Here is an 18,435-nt window from a genome sequence, read left to right as displayed (position 1 = left end):
TCGAAGGCGGTAGCTCAGTTCAAATAAAAAAGTAAAGATGGAGAGCGGTAAACAGCCAAGTGAGGCCTGTTTTATAAACATGTGTTCGTAGGCCGGTGTTGCCGTAATAATTCTCAGTACACAGCAACTACAAAAGTATCGTTATCGTTAATAACGTTTTTATTTATTGCTTTAAATTCATAAACCAGCCTAAAACAACTACATTAAAATACGTTAGTAAACGTTTACAGGAAACAAATAACTTTACGTAGCGTGTCACGTTAATACCGTTACTACAATAAAAAACGTTGATGAACTTTTACAAGACCCAAATAGCTTTACGTTTCGTGTCACGTTCTCAAGTTTTAAGCCATAGAAAGAAAAGAATTTAAAAATAAAAAATAAAAGATTGTATTACCTAGGCGACTTTTACCCAATAATAGGGTAACTACAATTATTATAATGGCAACACTAGTATTGATGTTTTGTGTTCAAAGCAAAATTCAAACAAAATTATTTCGATTTTTAATGAAAATATTGGTTTTCGAGTTTACTAGCGCGTGAAAAGTGATTCCATCCTGCTTTTTATTTTTGTATGGATAGTTTTTACATCCTTTCACGACACAATTTGGCATTATTAGTTATATTTGTCGAAGTTTGAGATACATCATGCTCCACGGGAATGCGTTGCTAAGTGATAAGGTTTTGGTGTAAAGGGTTTGCAAGTGTGTGCGTGCCACTGTGTAAGCACACGGATTGGTGTAGTTTGATCGGCCTCACTCGGCTGTTCACCGCTCTCCATCTTTACTTTTTTATTTCATCTGAGGGCGGTAGTTGCAGTACGCGACGAGCCGGTAATCTTTTTCGGTATTCGATGACTGCCTGGAGCGAGTTTCCATTGCAAAATCCGTAAATAGCAGCGGGAGAATAATGCGGCATGGCGAATTTTATTTATCACAGTTAATAAAATTTGCAACGTGATTTTATCTTGCGTGACAATCCGTAATAACTTGAAATTTATGACATTTTAGTGACATCAATTTCAAACTATCGGGCAGTTGTCAGGGAAGGTATCTAAATAGTTTGCACTCGCGATTGTGAACAGAACAAAACTAAAGTCTAGTCTTAGCGATAAGAGAGGAAAGCTACTTATGACAAAGAAAAAATAAAGATATCAATGATGTCTTTCAACGGCAAGTCACATCCTTATCACGAAGAAAATACTCTCGGTAGTGAAACCTTTTTGTGTTTAGATACCAAACTTAATTAATAGTAACTGGCTAAAAACTATGCAGCTAACTGCTTCTGCATGTAAAAGTAGTAGGTGGTTACGTCACACCTTTAGGGTGTGTTAGAATGAGGGCTATCGTTTTTTGTCTCACTAGATGGCGCACTGTTGCGTGAGGTTTTTAAGTATGGCTTTCAAAGTCTGTTATTACGGGCGTGAAAATAAAGTTTAGATTAAAATCATATTTAATACACCTTAAAACCGTACCATATAAATATCGAGCATGCCACAGTGTTGCATAGTCCCCGTTTTGTTCGTAAAAAAGGGAGGAAAAAGGTTTCCGAAAGACAAAACTGTCTCATAACACAGACATAAATTGTCCCGGAACGCATATTTGCCATAATTAATTTCAGATATTGCAAAATATTCACAAAATTATTCTAATTATAAATAAACCCGCGTAGCTCACCCAAAAACTATGAGATTTGACATTTCGGTGACCTCACGCTACACTAGCGCCTCTAGCGGCGAATTCATTCGCGATAGCCCTCATTGAGATTTTTTAACTTGTGATTTGTTTTAAATAATTAATATCTCTTTAATTAAGGGCTTTTGGACTATATGTTATACCACATTCTATACTCTAATAAGGCTCTAGAATCGTTGGTTTAAATCTTTCGGGTTATTAAAACCCACGGTGTATAGGATCTCATGTCTTATAGAAGGAAGAATTAATTTTATTGTAACTCTTTATTGTACATAAAACATATGAAAATTACAGTTCACAATAGAAAGAGATGTACAAAGACGAACTAATCCCTTAAAGGGATCTCTTCCAGTTAACCTTTTCCAGAATTAAGACCTTAATAGGAGTAAACATTTCTATTACATGCGTTTATAGGATCCTATATATGCTTGGCCTATTGCAGCAATTTTTATAACATTTATAAGATTACGTATCCTATAATGAAAATAAATAGGACCTTAAGAAGAGTAAACGGTTTTATTAAATGCGTTTATAGGACAACAATGCTAAAAAGTCTAAGATGCGTTTATAAGGCCATGCTCTAATAAGAGTCCTCTAAAGTTAACCTGTAAAAGTTTACGAGACTATGTTATAGGATTGAAAGTTATTGTAGCTCAAATCATCTTGTAAGATGCTGTTGTAGGAACAGTGATTTAGTCGTTTAGTTTTATAATTCGATGGTAGGATAATTATATGACCACTAATGCTACTTGGGCCACTAATCTTTTTTGTAGTTAGTGGCTTTTGCTTGTCACCTGACGACGTTCACAAAACCGCGCTATATACTATTTTTTTGCGCCGTTTTAATGTGAGAAACATGCAGTCTATACATGGATGTCGATGGCAATGATATACGATGCGCAACATACAAACACAACGAACCTTTGACATAATTCAGAGTCTTTGTACATAGTGTTCGTACAAACATGATACGCACGCGATTGCTAGGCTGTTATATGAAAAAAAAGCGCTGCCAACGCGCATTTGTCATCTAAAATACGCGGTGTGCAAAGGTTCTAATAATGCTTTTAAAATTCTTATTGTTAAAATATATGAAGGGGTCTGCTTTGTTTGAGCAACAGCAGTAATGTATTATTAATATTTGTTTCAGTACCAACTTTTGTGGGTTTCCTCAAGGATATCGAGTCGCCGTATGAAGTAAAAGATTATGTGAAGTGCTATTTGGGCGAAACTAGAGAATCCAGCGAATTCGCTCGCCATTTTCTTGAAAAAAGGTCAGTGTTGCAGTGTGAACTGTACAATAGAATAATGTATGATAGGGATATAACACCAAAAAACAGTAATTCCAGGACGAGATTCTACAAAATAAATAAATAAACCGGTCACGTAGAAGTTGGACTCGCACACAAAGGGCTCCGTACAAATATGTTGGTATCTATGAATATCCAGTGTTAGCAGTCCCTCTCCGAAGCAAAATGTACGCAGTGTGGGGTCATTTTAGTTGCTTATTGACATGAACAGACGGAAAATAAAAAAATAAATAAAGATTTTTCTGGCATATTGGTTGTTTTATGAGTGCTACCTTTGTATTAAATTTCTGAAACAACCGAAAGCAATCTATTTTTTCCCCGGTTTTTCGGTTACGGCAATTTATATGGAAACACCTTTTTTAATGACTGTATTTTTTGATTGCGTTGACTTAAATTTGTTGCGTAATTAGTTATGATTTAAAGTTTGGGTATTTTGACAGATCCAAATTGCTACGTGTTGGCATGGTGACTCCTTCCGATGACCTATGCTCTCCGGCCGTTGCAGTTAATCCTCGCACTACTTCAGGCTCGGATTATCAGGAAGTGAAGGTATACATATTATTTTTTGAAGATAATTTATTGTGAAGTTGTAATGGAAACTTATGTTCCAGAAACTTTCGATAATCGTTCGATAGCATCTCTTAAAATAACGAATTAACCGACTTCAAAAAAGGAGGAGGTTCTATGTCCCGATGTTTTTTTTTTTAATGTATGTTCACCGATTACTCAGTCAATTATGGACCGATTTTCAAAATTATTTTCTAAATTGAAAGGGTATTCTTCTGAGGTGGTCCCATTGTCACCAAGACAAGATCTGATGATGGGATCCTAGGGAAATCGAGGAAAAACCTCAAATTTTATAGGCACACCTATGACAATTTTGTCATTATTAGCATTAAGAACAAGAAGAACCTTTAAGTTAATGAGTCTTTCGAACTGATATATGATGCTGAAGCCTGAAGGTAGGCAACGGAACTCTGTTATAAAACAAAGCAACTAAGTCGTGTTTGGGCTTAATAGAATCGTTGTGAGATGTACTTTGGCTACGAATCACTAAAAAGTGAGAAATAAAGAAAATTTTTAATAAAAAAGTAAAACAGTCCAAAAAAATAAAAAAATAAAAAAAAATGGAACCGACTACAAAACCCTTAAAATATTTTTCTAGGTACGTATTAGCTCGAAGTCGATGACTCAGCACCGTTGCACAGGGCGTTGGCCGGTTTTTATAATACAAATTTGCCGAATAATTTAGGAACTATTCCGTCTAGTGGCAAAAATGCCTTATATTATGAATACTGCAAAATATGTTCACCGTTTCTGCCGTAATTTCAATCAAATTGCAACCTGTTGCAAACCTTTTTGAAATGACTAGTAGTGTTGAAAATTAAACTCATTAACCAACACAATATTTTTTCTCAAGCATCCAAGGAAATGTTTCCATATATTCGTGATGATGATGATAATACGCGAAGTACGTCTTTGTATAAACACTTATTGAAAAATCGTTTTAATTTCAAATTAGAGGACAGTAATGGAATTTCAAACAACATTGCCTGGCCATGGCCAGCAAAGTGATCGTCTTTTGTTTTGTTTCACTGAGTTTTTTTTTTATTAATCTATCTATGGTATCATAGTTTATGAATATGTTTTTACTTTTTAATCTCTTATTATTATATACTCACCCATCTATGACTACCTAGTTATAACGAGTAAAAACTCAGTGAAACAAAACAAAAGACGATCACTTTGCTGGCCATGGCCAGGCAATGTTGTTTGAAATTCCATTAAGAACTAAAAAGAAAAAAAACACATTTTTACAATAAAGTTCCTGTAGAAGCATGGAAGTTGCCACACAACTCTTTTAAAGAATACATAAAGAGTACACTTCTGAAGAAAGCTTACTATAAACAGGGGTTGGACACTCCGCAGTTTAGGTACGTTCGGCCGGCGCACCCAACCATTGGGTGCACGGCAGTGGGTTGCCGCTTAGCTCGCATGCTGGACGCGTCGCGCGTGATTTGTGTAGGTACCTACTAACTTATTTTTTTTGCAAACAATGACTTCGAAATTGTTTACGGCTGTATAAATAAAAAGAAGATAAAATAATCGGAATTATCATTTTTCAACCTTCCGAAAGATAGGTATTGAAAGGAAAGAAGCCATTTTCTTGCATTTAAACCATCATATAGTTAAATACTCTGTAAGAGTAGTAGGTGCATAATGAGAACAAGATTGTTAGGTTAGGTTAGGTTAGGATTTTAGGGCATCTAAAGGAATATTGTTTTGCTACTGGTAGGAACTTATTTAGTAGATTTAAGTGTTTAGTTTTGTAACTAAGGGACCCCATACATCCCGGTATTATTATTATTATGTTTTTTTTCTTTAATTGTATATTGTAGTTTTTAAGTATTTGATTTGTAATTGAAGGGTCCACGGAAAGAACATGCCTAGTCGCCTTTTTTTTAAATTGAGATTTTAATCTCAAAATGTAGAGCTCACAAAGTACTATGACACCATTGAATTACATAATCTGAAAACAATATAAAATGTATTTTTTTATCTTCTAAATAAATAGTAACCATAGTAATTGTTCAAACCGCTACAACTCAAAAAGTTGCTTAGGTGACTAGACACGTTCTTTCCGTGGACCGTTAAATTATTTTATAAAAAAAAAATACTTTTTGCCTAGTTTCTTGCGGCGCATTCTTCTTGGCAATGATGGTCTTTCCGAAACCGCTGGTAGTTTAAAAAATGACGTGTAAAAGTGCCCATTGCGGCCTATTTACTAAATAAATGATTTGAATTTTGAATGATTTAAATTTGAATTTAGTTCTACTAAAACTTGATTTTTTTATTACTGCAAGGGTTTCAACCAGAAATGTGCATGGATTCGTTGCGAGAATTGTGTTTCTCATGAACCAATAGAAACGGCTTATTTACCTATTCTCGCTCGACTCAACTCGCTCGTTTCCACTAGAGCTGTGATGTGCGAGGACAGGTAAATGAAACGTTTCTATTGGTTCTGGACAAACACATCCTTACACATCTCTGGTGAAAAAGCAGTCTTATCTCTATCAGCAGTTCACGGATTATCCACTATTCCTAACGACCTGTATTAATTTATATTTAGAGTTATGTATTAGATAATTGGTCTTTTGGCATGTACTTATAGATTTTATTATTGTTACAGGGCAAAGGAAAAAAGACTAAGAAAAATAAAATGCTAAAAATTGATGCTCGCATTTTGGGTTTCTCTGTGACAGCAGCCGAGGACCGGATCAATGTAGGCGATATTGATTCTGTGTGAGCGCTGCAGATAACTTATAAGTGTTCAATATAACTCGCCTTGTGATAAACCCGCCGGAAATATTATTAAAACAGTCTCTGGGCCGTTGAGGACCGTCCGTGAAGCGGCGCTGTCGCTCGTTTATCGCAGCATTTGGTTTCTTATTTCAAAGCTGTAAAAAAATATTGACTTGTGCTCTGCGCACTAAACCTCATTGTTACAATTTAGTATAAAACTTAAAACAAGAAGTAGTACTTTAAAGTAGACACGTAGTGAGAAAATCTTACCCATCCATTACAGATGGCACAGAGCGACGATCGTTATTATGGCACAAGAGAAACAATTTATTTCTCAGTCAGCTGCAGACATGGGATGAGCAGTTATGGTGCTCAAAATGATCTACACACCACTACTGCCAAGGTAATAAAAGGGCGTGTAAATAATTTTGAGTACCACAACCGCGCATCAACTTCTGTTGCTGACTGTACCATAATTTGAACTCTTAAGTACAATTCACATTGAGTGGACCGGGCCGGACGGCGTCCTAGCGCACTTTATCAGATGCAAAAGGAATTTAGAATGTCGACGCAGTAGTAACATCACACATTTGAATAGAATTTACACAGCTTGCGGACGGTCGGCTCCTCGTGCATTCCTACAACTGCGTTCGGCTGCCGTGTAAGCTGGTCGGCTCCTCACGTACTCCGTCGGCTGCGTTCGACTGCCGTCGCGTTCTTTCGCCTCCGTTCGGCCTCTGTCGCGTACAGACGTATCCATTCCATTGGGCATTTCGGCTACCTACCGCTTCCGCGGCGTGCTCGAGGAGCCGATGCCATGCAGCGGCAGCCGACTCGCGCCCTCCGATTGGCGGACGCCGGTCGGCTGCCTCAGCGTGCTCGAGGAGACGGTGGAACACGGCGGCAGCCGATTCCACCCGGTCCGCTCAATGTGAATCGTACTTTAATAAACTTCAATTAATTGTTAATAATTGATTATTTATTAAAAAAAGATTTTAGAAAATAATTGTTTATTTGCGTGTTTTCAATTTATTGTTGATGATTGATTTACTTTTAAATATCACCTGTTGATATCTGTCATCTGTGATGGAACAGCTTGCTCGCTATACTTACTTATATATAATAGTTATGTTCGAAACAAAATTAGGTTTTTATCTTGTCTTCAGTTGGTCATAATTATTTTACTTCCTGACTTTTGAACAAGTGTACAAATAATAGCACTTTCAATTTGTTCCATTGAACTGTTAAAAATTTAAAACTTTTGTACATTTAGGGGCTGTTTCACCATCCATTGATTAGCATTAACCGACGGTTAAATGTGATGCCGTCTCCGTCTATTCGAACAAAACAAATAGAGACGGCATCACACCTAACCGCCAGTTAAAACTAATCAATGGATGGTGAAACAGCCCCTTAAAATTGTCTCGAAAGTTTTATGTCTTGTCACAGTACCTAGTATGAAACAAATGGAAAGGACATACCCAATATCGTCGTTGATAGTTCAGACCCGCGTATGAGCAGTTTGTAAATACCGCGTAAGTGTTTTTTATTATTGTTCAGGAAGATGAAAAGACGTTGTACTTTGCCCATTTATACAGATTTAACCATCTAAACTTTATAGTACATTTGCTATGAAGTCTTTTATATTATTTGTATGTAATTTTACTCAAAATATGTTTAGATTCTGAGTAAAGTCACTTACGCGGTTTTGTACCATGAAATAGCCACAAGGATTGAAATAAAGTGGTAGATATGCGGCGTTGAAATAGTTTGTTTTTACAATTTTTTTATAAATTCTATAGTTTTTATAAATTCTTACAATTATATAAATACTCAAAAATAGACAGAAACATATACACAGAAACATCCATTATTAAGGACGAACCACTAATAAAATACCGCGTAAATGCGCACTTCAATTGTAGTTTCGCTATATTGAAACCGCGTAATTACAGTATATATCAAACTAATCAGCTAAAATCCTATTTTTTTTTAATAAAAGCAATTCACAAAATAACATAATCATTAGAACAGTAATAAACAATTACATTTTAACAAGATTAACATACTGACGAGACTGCTATCCAATCCAAAAAAATATACGGTCCGTGTTATTTTTCTAACGATAATGAGTAAATACGCGGATTTGCAACCAACTTCATGCGACCAACGGTTACGCGGTACTGTTTCACCGATCTTTTGACGGTCTCTGATTGGCTAACTTACATCGTGTGGCCACTAGCTGCAGCGAATCCGTGCTCGCTACCTGTCGGCGCGAAATCTCAATCTTGCCACTTTTGCACATACGCGGTATTTACAAACTGCTCATATGCGGGTTTGAACTATCAACGACGATATATGTATTAAGTTGACCCGAAGATAACGACTTTTCTAATTATTTTAATTAATCTGTGATCAATCACCAATCAATCAATCGTCAATTTCATCTGTGATTAATATGTCATTTGAAATTTGTAATAAAGTTATTTGCGCACCAGTTAAAAGACATGGGGGCATACTTCGAGTTGCTGTGTGTGGACCCAAATGTAGGTACTATATCCAAATACTGCATCTGCAAATTAATCAACATGGCCAATAGCGTGCATTAAACTTATAGTTAACTGCTAGAAAGTAACAAGGCGATGACGACATTGTGCCTTTCCCTATGACTGTCCTGACCGCCTAGTGCGGTTACTGTAGTGTTATCGACGTTAACTTATCAACGTGTTTGTAACAAATATTGTTATGATTATAATGTAGCTTTAAGTTGGCGGCTTGGTGAAGCCGCCTCGCGCCGTGTTCGCCGGCGCGGGGATGGCTGCTGGCGCGCCCGCGTGAATGAATGGCCTGTCGCAACTAGAGTACCTACCCAGTAAAATATTAAATTAACTAGATTATTATAGGTATTTTTGTTTGGTTATAATGCTAATCTGTTTGTATAAATGATTGTTTCGTCCTTATGATTGAATATCGTAATTTTCTAGTCAGTTTTAATTTTATCCGTTTTAAATATTGCTGCCTATTTGCGTTTCTAGTGTTCTATGTACTTATTCTTTGTCCTAATACACGTTAACTTGTATGCATGTATTATCTATATATTGTACATAAAACACTGACCGCATTACCACTAAAACTTAGACAATGGTTGAACATGTGTTTAAACCGATCAGTTCGTAGAAAACTGTCATTGTGGGCATATCTAATATATGTAAAAGTTTTGTAGTAAAGCCATGGAAGATTACAGCACCAGATGTATATTGTCGAATCATTTTAAGGGAAAAATCTTAAAGGGATACTTGTCTACTAATACTTTGTATTATGGTTGAGGATACAACCCTTTCTGCATTCTCACCAAACAACTAACTCTCGATCGTCTAGGTTAGCGAAATTCCCAACAATGTGTTTGTGTGTTAGTATGTATAACATAACAGAATAAAGGTATAAACAATGAAACATTTTGTAACATTCAGTTTGGCTTGGTGGTTTGCGTTTACGCCGCAGAGCAGTTTAATTTTAATGCCTCCTTTCACCGTCTATGTTAAGAAAACTCGTGTGCAATACTATTCTGTGTTTTAAAACTCATGATCAGAATTTTAGCTAAAATGTAGTTACTATATTATATAATTAATATATTTATTTTAACCCATTAATGATTAACGGCAAGATATCTGCTGTTATACATTTTAATATAATGCACGAAAATAGGGTCACCTTTTTCATAATCTGTTAATAACAGAAATATGAAACCCACATATACTAAAAAGATTTGACGTTATCTAATCAGCTATCGCTTCATAAGTTAACAAGAGTATGTTAATTAAATTTTAGTTGCTTAATTTTGCTAATGAGTATTTATAATTACGTAATGTAATGTATATACATATTTAACAAGAAATGGCACGTTTTCGACTAGGTTATTAATATATTTCTGTTTCAAGGCTTGTCAGTATTCTATATGTTCAATTCATCAATAAACGCATTTTTAACCTTTTTAACCGCCAATACGATTTCATTCGTACGTGCCCGTGTAGCCACCTACACGGAAACTATATGAAAGTTTGTCTTAATTATAAGACTGCGGTGAAAAGAGCTGGATAATTTGTGTCTTATAATTCAGACAATGGTGGTTAAAGGGTTAAAGGATAAACTAGGATAAGTCTTTTAAGGGTTCAGCTATCTCAATTACTAAAAATGATTATTTTTAACCCTGTTGGACAAAATATTTCTTGTTTCAACGTTTACTCCTTTGTCCAGGAAAAGATGCGATTCGGTTGGAACTGGGGAGTCAATGACCATAATCATTAATCATGATACTAGATACGATTCCAGGCTTCGTGTTATTATAAAAGGACAATGTTTTTTTATCGTAGATATTCTTCAAAATCGATTTGCGGTTACAGGTCGACGTTTTAAGTGAATATTTTTACTATAGAATGGACTTCCGAATTAAATTAACGTAAGGTTTAATTAAATAAAACACGAAAGTTAAAAATTTTAGTTAGTCATCAACGTTGCATAAACTTTAAATAACATTTTATTCGAATAGTTTAATCGGTATCGCGAGAGTGGTGTTTCTATATCTGACGGCACAGCAAGCCCCCCCGCCAAGAGTACAGCAAAACAAAAGTACGGCCGTACCATACCTCGAAGCAATTTTTGATTCTCGATGCTATTTTCAACTTTCTGTAATTGTGTGCTGGCTTTAGCTAGAATCCTGAATTATCAATTATTTGACCTAATTATTTTTATCTGATTTCCTGCGACGTGCAACCAAATCGCCGATCACTGATCCCAAATAATAAAATGGATTTAACTTTTTTAGTGATTGCGATAGGTTACACCTTTAAGGCTATCGTAAGAGTGTTTAATACATATAATTTAGGATTTATTTTATCTAATTTTGTGATAAGTACTGCGAATAACATTTTAGAAAAGTTGACACTGCCATATTAGTAGCAGTTGGGTGTAGGTACATAAACATGAATGACACGTAAAACCTCAACTCCTCCAGGATCGCTTCCAAACACTTCATTCAGTCAATCATATCGCTGCCCCCGTAGAATAAAATGATAATCGCTATTATCATGGTTTTAGTGTTATACCATGTTAGAAATCAGTGAATGCCAATACACACTTCCTGCACTTCCTGCACACTTGCTGTTACTTACAGAAATACAAAACTATAAACTATTAAAGTAAGTTCAATCTTCACAAAAATTACAAAAACAAACCTGTATGTGACATAACAAAATTTAATGTTTTTTTTTTAATATTGCGGAAGTTGATTATCATGTCAATGTTTCCGAGAATACCAGATGGAGTGACTATCATAAAAAATAAAGAAATACGAGAATAAGATGATTGATTATGTTACTTACACCTTAATTAGTCGTACAATAATAGTAGTTTATGCAAATGTTACGTAATAAGGGTCCTTAAAACATGAGTGTGACCATATGAGTGTTTTAGGCCTAATTTATGTATGGTAGGTGCATACATTACTTTATCTACACCCATATAGTAAATCCTGCATGTACGCATAAAACCACACTCGTGTTTTAAGGACCCCTATTACGATACAGTTGCATAAATAACTATTATCTACACATATATTATAGTACCTGCATTGCATTACTGACTTGTTCTCCCAGTAACGTTTCCATAGGTGTTAAACTAAAGCAATAAATAAATTAAAACAGATACAAATTATTTTTTATAAATTATGAACTTAAACAACAACACAGCAATAAAAAACATCAAATAAAACGACAACAGCAATGGCAGCTAGAAAAATCTCTGTCACGTATTTTTTTAAGACATTGAAAAACCAGTAAAGTCCGTATTTTTATGTCGCTCGACATCTTTAATTTGAGAACAGAGCCTATACTACGAATTGCAAAGTTCGATCTTGGTATTGTGCCGTCCCGTCTATGCTTATATTATATACGAAATGAGAGCGACGGTACGACACGAACTTTGATTTTCGAATTCCGTAGTAGCCCCTCCGTTCCAAATTTGAAACTCGTTAGTACATAGTTGATACTGTAATAAACATTACGTTACTGTTGTTACCTACTACCATAGACAAGAAACTTGTCCTAGTAAAATCGGTTATTTAATGCTGGTAATTGCCAACGGTTTTTGAACGTTATTTTAGAGCACTTATGATATGTGTATAGATAAATAATAATATAATCATACAATACTTGTTATAAACCTAAACAAAACTGAAATAAAAATATATAATTGGCTTTATAAATCTTAGATAGTAATGAACGACTTCTAGTAACTTCCTGTTTTTTAAATGTCTCAGTTTTATTATTTACTACATATATTTTAGTAAAACTAATAGATTTTTTGTAAAATCATATTTCCGTAACTCCGACTATCATCTCATCATTATCAGTCTTCCACTTGTTTGGAAACAATTGTAAATTATTATTTTTTAATTTTCCTGGAAAATTAAGTTTTTTGTAGTTATCATTTTGCTTCCCGGGTCAGCAATATCAGGGTATGTTTTATAATTTAATTCGTTTATCATTTTCACCTGGAACATAAAGGATATAGTCGGGTATAGCCGGGTAAGCATAATAAAACTGCCCTTAGTGAAAAAATGATTTTCCTTTTACCGGATTATTAACCTTAATTATGTGCTTTCACCAAAAATATGGCCGTAAATGCTTCTGGTTTTAAAAAAAAATGTATAAAAAGAAAAAACATTTTTATTTTATTTTAGCCAAACTACTAATCCGATTTCTTTGTAATTTGGATATGTTGTAGGGAAGGAGTACCGGTTTTGGTCACCTTAAGCCCGTTTTTGGCCAGTTCACATTTGCAGTAATATATCAAAAGTTATAGTATTAAAATAATATGTTAAGTGAGTTTTCTCTCTATTGGTTTTATTCGAATAGACGGAGATGGCATCACATTTAACCGTCAGTTAACACTAATCAATGGATGGTGAAACAACCCCTAAGAATTTTGAAATAATATCCAAAGTAACAAAGCAGGTGAACCACGTCTAGGTCTTAAACGCTAAGTTTGTTAAAAAATGTCAGGCTCAGGAGGATATTAATCCGGTAAAAGGAAAATCATTTTTTCGCTAAGGGCAGTTTTACTATGCTTACCCGGATATAATACGCTTTGACTGCTGAGCTGTTTCTCCGACAGTAAACGGTATTCCACTCCGTAATAAGCTTTGATGCAACTACTGCTCTCCCGTAGGTGTGGAACGAAAGGAAAAACCCTTTCAAAGTCTCTTAACTGCTCAATATGTGATACTTCACTTAGGCCCAGGGGCTTTCCCTTCGTTCTTTGTCAATACTTACTTTCCTGTGCTGACGTGCTGAAGTTTAACTGTGTAAATTCACGAAGCAAAATAAAAATGTTCTTTGCTCCGTTAAAGTTATTGCATCACTCGTCTGTTATATTATGTTATGAAATAATTAGTAAATGTTATAATGAGGTCAATACTATAAAATAATGATACAGTATCATTAATAAATAACCGTTAAGAGAAATAATTTTCTTAGCTATGATTTGTTTTAGAATCATCATTTATAAAAGGTGCCCACTACTACTTGTTAATCAGTTAGAAATTAGGTTCATAATTTTGTGGATAATTTTTACAGATATATATAGGTTAAATATGACGAAAATGTTATATTTTGTAATATCCCCGTGTACTGTATAACGAATGCCTTGAGATGCTTGCACAATACAGAATACAGCTGCCTTTACCATAATGAGTAAGTATATCGCAGCCCTCGCAACGGTGTAGGTAACTGAATATGCTTGCAACCAAAATAGTTTCAATTTAATTTCTGAAGTATGAAATTAAGCAAATTTACGAAATTAAAGGAAAGTAATCTGTATGTACGGTACCTACTTATGGATTTGCCCCTACTTATTATCAGGCATCTTGCTCTCAAACTTCTTTTGTATAAAATCCGTAGTGGTAGGTGCAGATAAAGTATTTAACATTTCGGGTGTCCGACTAAGAAACACGCGTAAAATGTTTATATGAATGATGCTTCCAGCCTATGAGGCACTTGCTCGTCCGTCATTCGCATGCTTATTTAATTTATTCGGCCTTACAGCCTAGTCCTCTTGTAGGAATAGAAAATAAAGCAATAAGTGTACTGAACTTGGTAAAGTCCTAATAAATGTTAAATGTTTCGATTATTATTAATATATCAATATGTTTTTAAAACGTGTAAATATTATTATAGAGTTAAATAAAACAAAATGATCATTTCATTCTTATTTTTATTATTTTGATACCCATGCTAAAAATACACTGGGGTTCCCAAAAGCCGTAATAATACTTTTTCATCACACTTGCTCGTAAACAGTGTCGTAACATGCAGGCTACCTTGGTTTGCAACCCCCCAAATAAAACCCTCGACTTTAATGTGCTTGTCATGAAACCCGTGGTCGGTAAATGAGTTTTTGCGCGTACAAATTTTCTTGTCATGAAGCACAAGGTCAGTAAATGAGTCGATACTGCTGTGCCGTGCGCGCGCTGCTGCAGGATAACAAGCACACGCACGTTGCGGCGCATGCTGCGGGAGGGGGAGGGGGAGGGCGGCGCTACCTAGAGCGCAGCCTAAAGTATCGCCAATATTTGGAACAATTATATTTTTTCTCTTAGAAAAATTAAATATCGCAAATGTGATGAAAAACATTGTACGTCGCACGGGCGGTACTAGAATTACGAACATCGACTCATTAAAGCCCTCAGTCTTCGACTTCGGGCTTCTAATAGACTCTCGTTCGTAATTCCTTATTTACCGCCCTTAAGACACAATGTACTATTTCAGCGGGGTGTTTCTCATTCGTCCGATCGTTTGACCGAACAATCGATCTAGTGCGACTCTTTTTTCCAGTTTGCCATACTAATCTAACAAATGGGAAATTGTGTTTCCCGTTTGACCGATTAATCGATCCAGTAGTTTTTTTCCCATTCGCCGTACAAAGGGCTCGGTTAAAAGGGAAAAAGAAATTCCATTAGGCCAATTGACCAATCGGACCCGTGGATCGGACGAACGGGAAACACCCCAGAAAAATACAAACAAAACTATTGTTTGCATTTTGAAAGCAGATTTTAGTTTGACATCGACTTCTGGGACAACTCAAGGGGACATAACGCGCTTCATTTTTACAAGCTTTTATTTAACTTGCCCTGTTTGTTATCACAAGCTTTTCTTTAGCTTGCCCTGTTTGTTTATTTATTTGTTTGGGTCAAATCTTGAATGCTAAATTTGAGCCACTTCCAGTGGTTGGATTGACTTGAAATTTGGCACACTTGTGGGGCCTATTGCATAATAAAGTACAAGCTAATACTATTAGTGATTTTGATTGTAACTTGTACTTTTCTGTTGCATAATTAAATATGAGTGATAAATATACAAGTGAATAAGTACAAGCTAATAATATTAGTGATTTTGGTTGTAACTTGTAAATAATTGTTGCATAATAAAACACGAGTTGTACAAGTGACTGTGTGCACTGGGCCCGCGTGGGAACTATGGCCCAAGCCCTCTTGTTCTGAGAGGAGGCCTGTGCCCAGCAGTGGGACGTATATAGGCTGGGATGATGATGATGAAAATACAAGTGAAATAATATGAGTCCTAATAACTAATATTATAACAGTACTAGCGTTTACCCGCGGCTTCGCACGCGTAAATCATTAGATACAGCAGTTGAATTGAAATACAGGGATTTTATTAAATTCTCGTGGAAAATTACATCGTGGTCTTCATTGTCGTTACCATGCCAAGTTACATGACTCTAACTCCAGCGGTTATTATTTCGAAACTTTATCCCTATTCCGTAGGAATATCGGGATAAAAAGTAGCTTATGTGTTATTCCAGATGTCCAGCTATCTACATACAAAATTTCATGACTAAGCCCAGTGGTTATTAGTTCGAGAATTTATCCCTATCCCGTGGGAATATCGAGGTAAAAAAGTAGCCTATGTGTTGTCCCAGAACTCCAGCACCCTACATACCAAATTTAATGACTTTAAGCCCAGCGGTTGTTATTTCAAGATTTTATCACTATCCCGTGGGAATGTCGGGATAAAAAGTATCCTATGTGTTAATCCAGGTTATAAATTAACTTTCTCCCTAATTTTATCCAAATCTGTGCAGCCGTTTTAGCGTTTAGAAGTAACAAACATACTCACTCACTCACTCACAAACTTTCACATTTATAATATTAGTAGGATTAGCTTGTAGGTCCTTTATTATGCAATAGGCCGTAGTGATCGTCCCCGCAGAACGGAACTCAACGGCTAATGACATCCACATGAAATTTGCCACGGAAATGTTGTTTTGGTGACAATGCAAAAGTACAGTCCACAAAAAGTACAGTCAGCAAAAAAGCTTGTATTAAAAATGAGATTTTTATCTTAAACTTATTGCATGTTAGAGCGGGTGCTGGACGGAGTCTGGTATGCAAAATATGAGGACCGCATTCTGTGAATAGTTTGAACTCAAAAAATCTTGCAAATTATGATTCTGAATGTTGCCGGGAGGTCCGGCGGTCCATTTTTTTTCATTCCTCATCCCTGAAGGCATGTAAATGGGGTGAAAAAATGCTTTTGGAACCATTTCAAGCGAAGCGAGTGTTTTGAGCCGGCACGAGTTGTAAATTTCCTACTTTCGACACGTATACCTACTCATACAACGTTTTACAATGCATTAAGCGAGGAAAAAATCGAGGCAGTGACTATCATCATTTATTTGCTATACTCTTTTTACTACAGTAGCAGGCAGTAGATATACATACCGACATGTACACCAAACCAAAAACGTTAACGTATACACTTTATTAAACCAACTTTAAAAAAAATCATTGATCCAGAAGATTAGGACAGCTACAGCTACTTATGATAGGTAAAGGAGACTTTGTTTTAGTATCGTGATTTTTTACGATTCATTTTTAATTTTAGCCCTTGTTGCTGGACATTGTCCACAGTTATATTGGCTAGTCCTTATCTCCTGTACGTACGCTCCTATAATACTAAATATCAGTGTGAATAAATCTGTGTAGCAGTTAATAATCATCAAGTATTTTTTTAATGTATCTAATCTACTAAGCTATTAACAAAAAGTCACCGTAAATCTGAGATTGTTTAGTTTTGGAACTGTAAATAATTCAAAATTGGTTTACTGATTCTAATAGATAAAAGCAAATAAATAAGAATAAGACGTACCGGTAGAATGTTATAATATCTACAGATTATTCTGTCAATTTACGATGTTAACTTAGGTGTTTAATATTATGGTTCACTTGAGTTCACGTATTTCAGCATTGATTAAGGCGGTGGGAGTTTCACTGACAATTTGTGTCAAGCGGCGTAAACGTAAAGTCATATGTAAATTAATCATTAAAACCTTCATTTTAATTTACTTATCAAAAATTAATACTTCTTCTTCACTTTTAAAATATGGCTTTTCTGTCCTAATTAATAGGACAATTTCGATAGTCAAGTTAAACTCTCTTTGAGAGGCACGTTGTACGGTGATTGTAGTTTTTGCAACTAGATAGTAAAATTCCAGAAACCACGTGGAGACCACTTGCGCATTAAAAAATGTTAGACACGAGAGCAATATAGGGTTTTGGGATCACTGTTCACTGTTAAGGTTAATCGCCGCATAAAACACTATCAAAATTATACTTCAACTAGCCAAAGAAACAGAAATAGCAAAATTAGATATTGTCTACATCCGCCATCTTCGAATGCTACAAATCGAATCTCCCAAAAATTAATTCACCGGACTAAACTCATTGACATTCTGAGTGAATATTACTTTGGCGGGGTTTCATGGCAGGCGCGAACTGGTAACCATGATTGGTTCGTGCTATGTCGTGCGTGCGCACTGGAAGCTCATTGGTTGACATTCGAGTGCGCGCGCTTGACGTCGCAAGGTCCGAAATGGACTCAAGAATTAATTTACTTTTTTTTTCACAACTTTAGACGGAATTAAAATACGAGTTTACATGAACAAAAAAAATAATGTTCTCTTTTCTGTCGTGTTTTTATATTAAATTAATCTGTATAATCTTATCTGTAAATATTCAGTTGGTTGCATCAAACGTTATCTTATTTGTTCGAAGC

At 35.4% G+C, this 18,435-nt stretch overlaps 1 protein-coding gene across 2 annotated transcripts in view; it reads left to right on the top strand.

Moving 5' to 3' along the window:
- Gyf (GIGYF family protein Gyf) overlaps positions 1–14,566 on the top strand; it is an 88,818-nt gene extending 74,252 nt beyond the window's left edge. For both annotated transcript variants that reach the window (XM_074094916.1, XM_074094926.1), the window contains exons 25-27: positions 2,845–2,968; positions 3,445–3,553; positions 6,195–14,566. In XM_074094916.1, the coding sequence (XP_073951017.1) occupies positions 2,845–2,968; positions 3,445–3,553; positions 6,195–6,311 (350 nt within the window). In that variant the 3' untranslated portion in view covers positions 6,312–14,566. The remainder of the gene's footprint in view (positions 1–2,844; positions 2,969–3,444; positions 3,554–6,194) is intronic.
- The last annotated feature ends 3,869 nt before the right edge of the window (positions 14,567–18,435 follow it).

This window comes from Choristoneura fumiferana, chromosome Z, assembly GCF_025370935.1.
Source record: "Choristoneura fumiferana chromosome Z, NRCan_CFum_1, whole genome shotgun sequence".
In the NCBI taxonomy this organism is placed as follows: domain Eukaryota; kingdom Metazoa; phylum Arthropoda; class Insecta; order Lepidoptera; family Tortricidae; genus Choristoneura; species Choristoneura fumiferana.
Note: the sequence above shows the minus strand (reverse complement) of the source record. Positions and strands in the feature narration are given on the sequence as shown.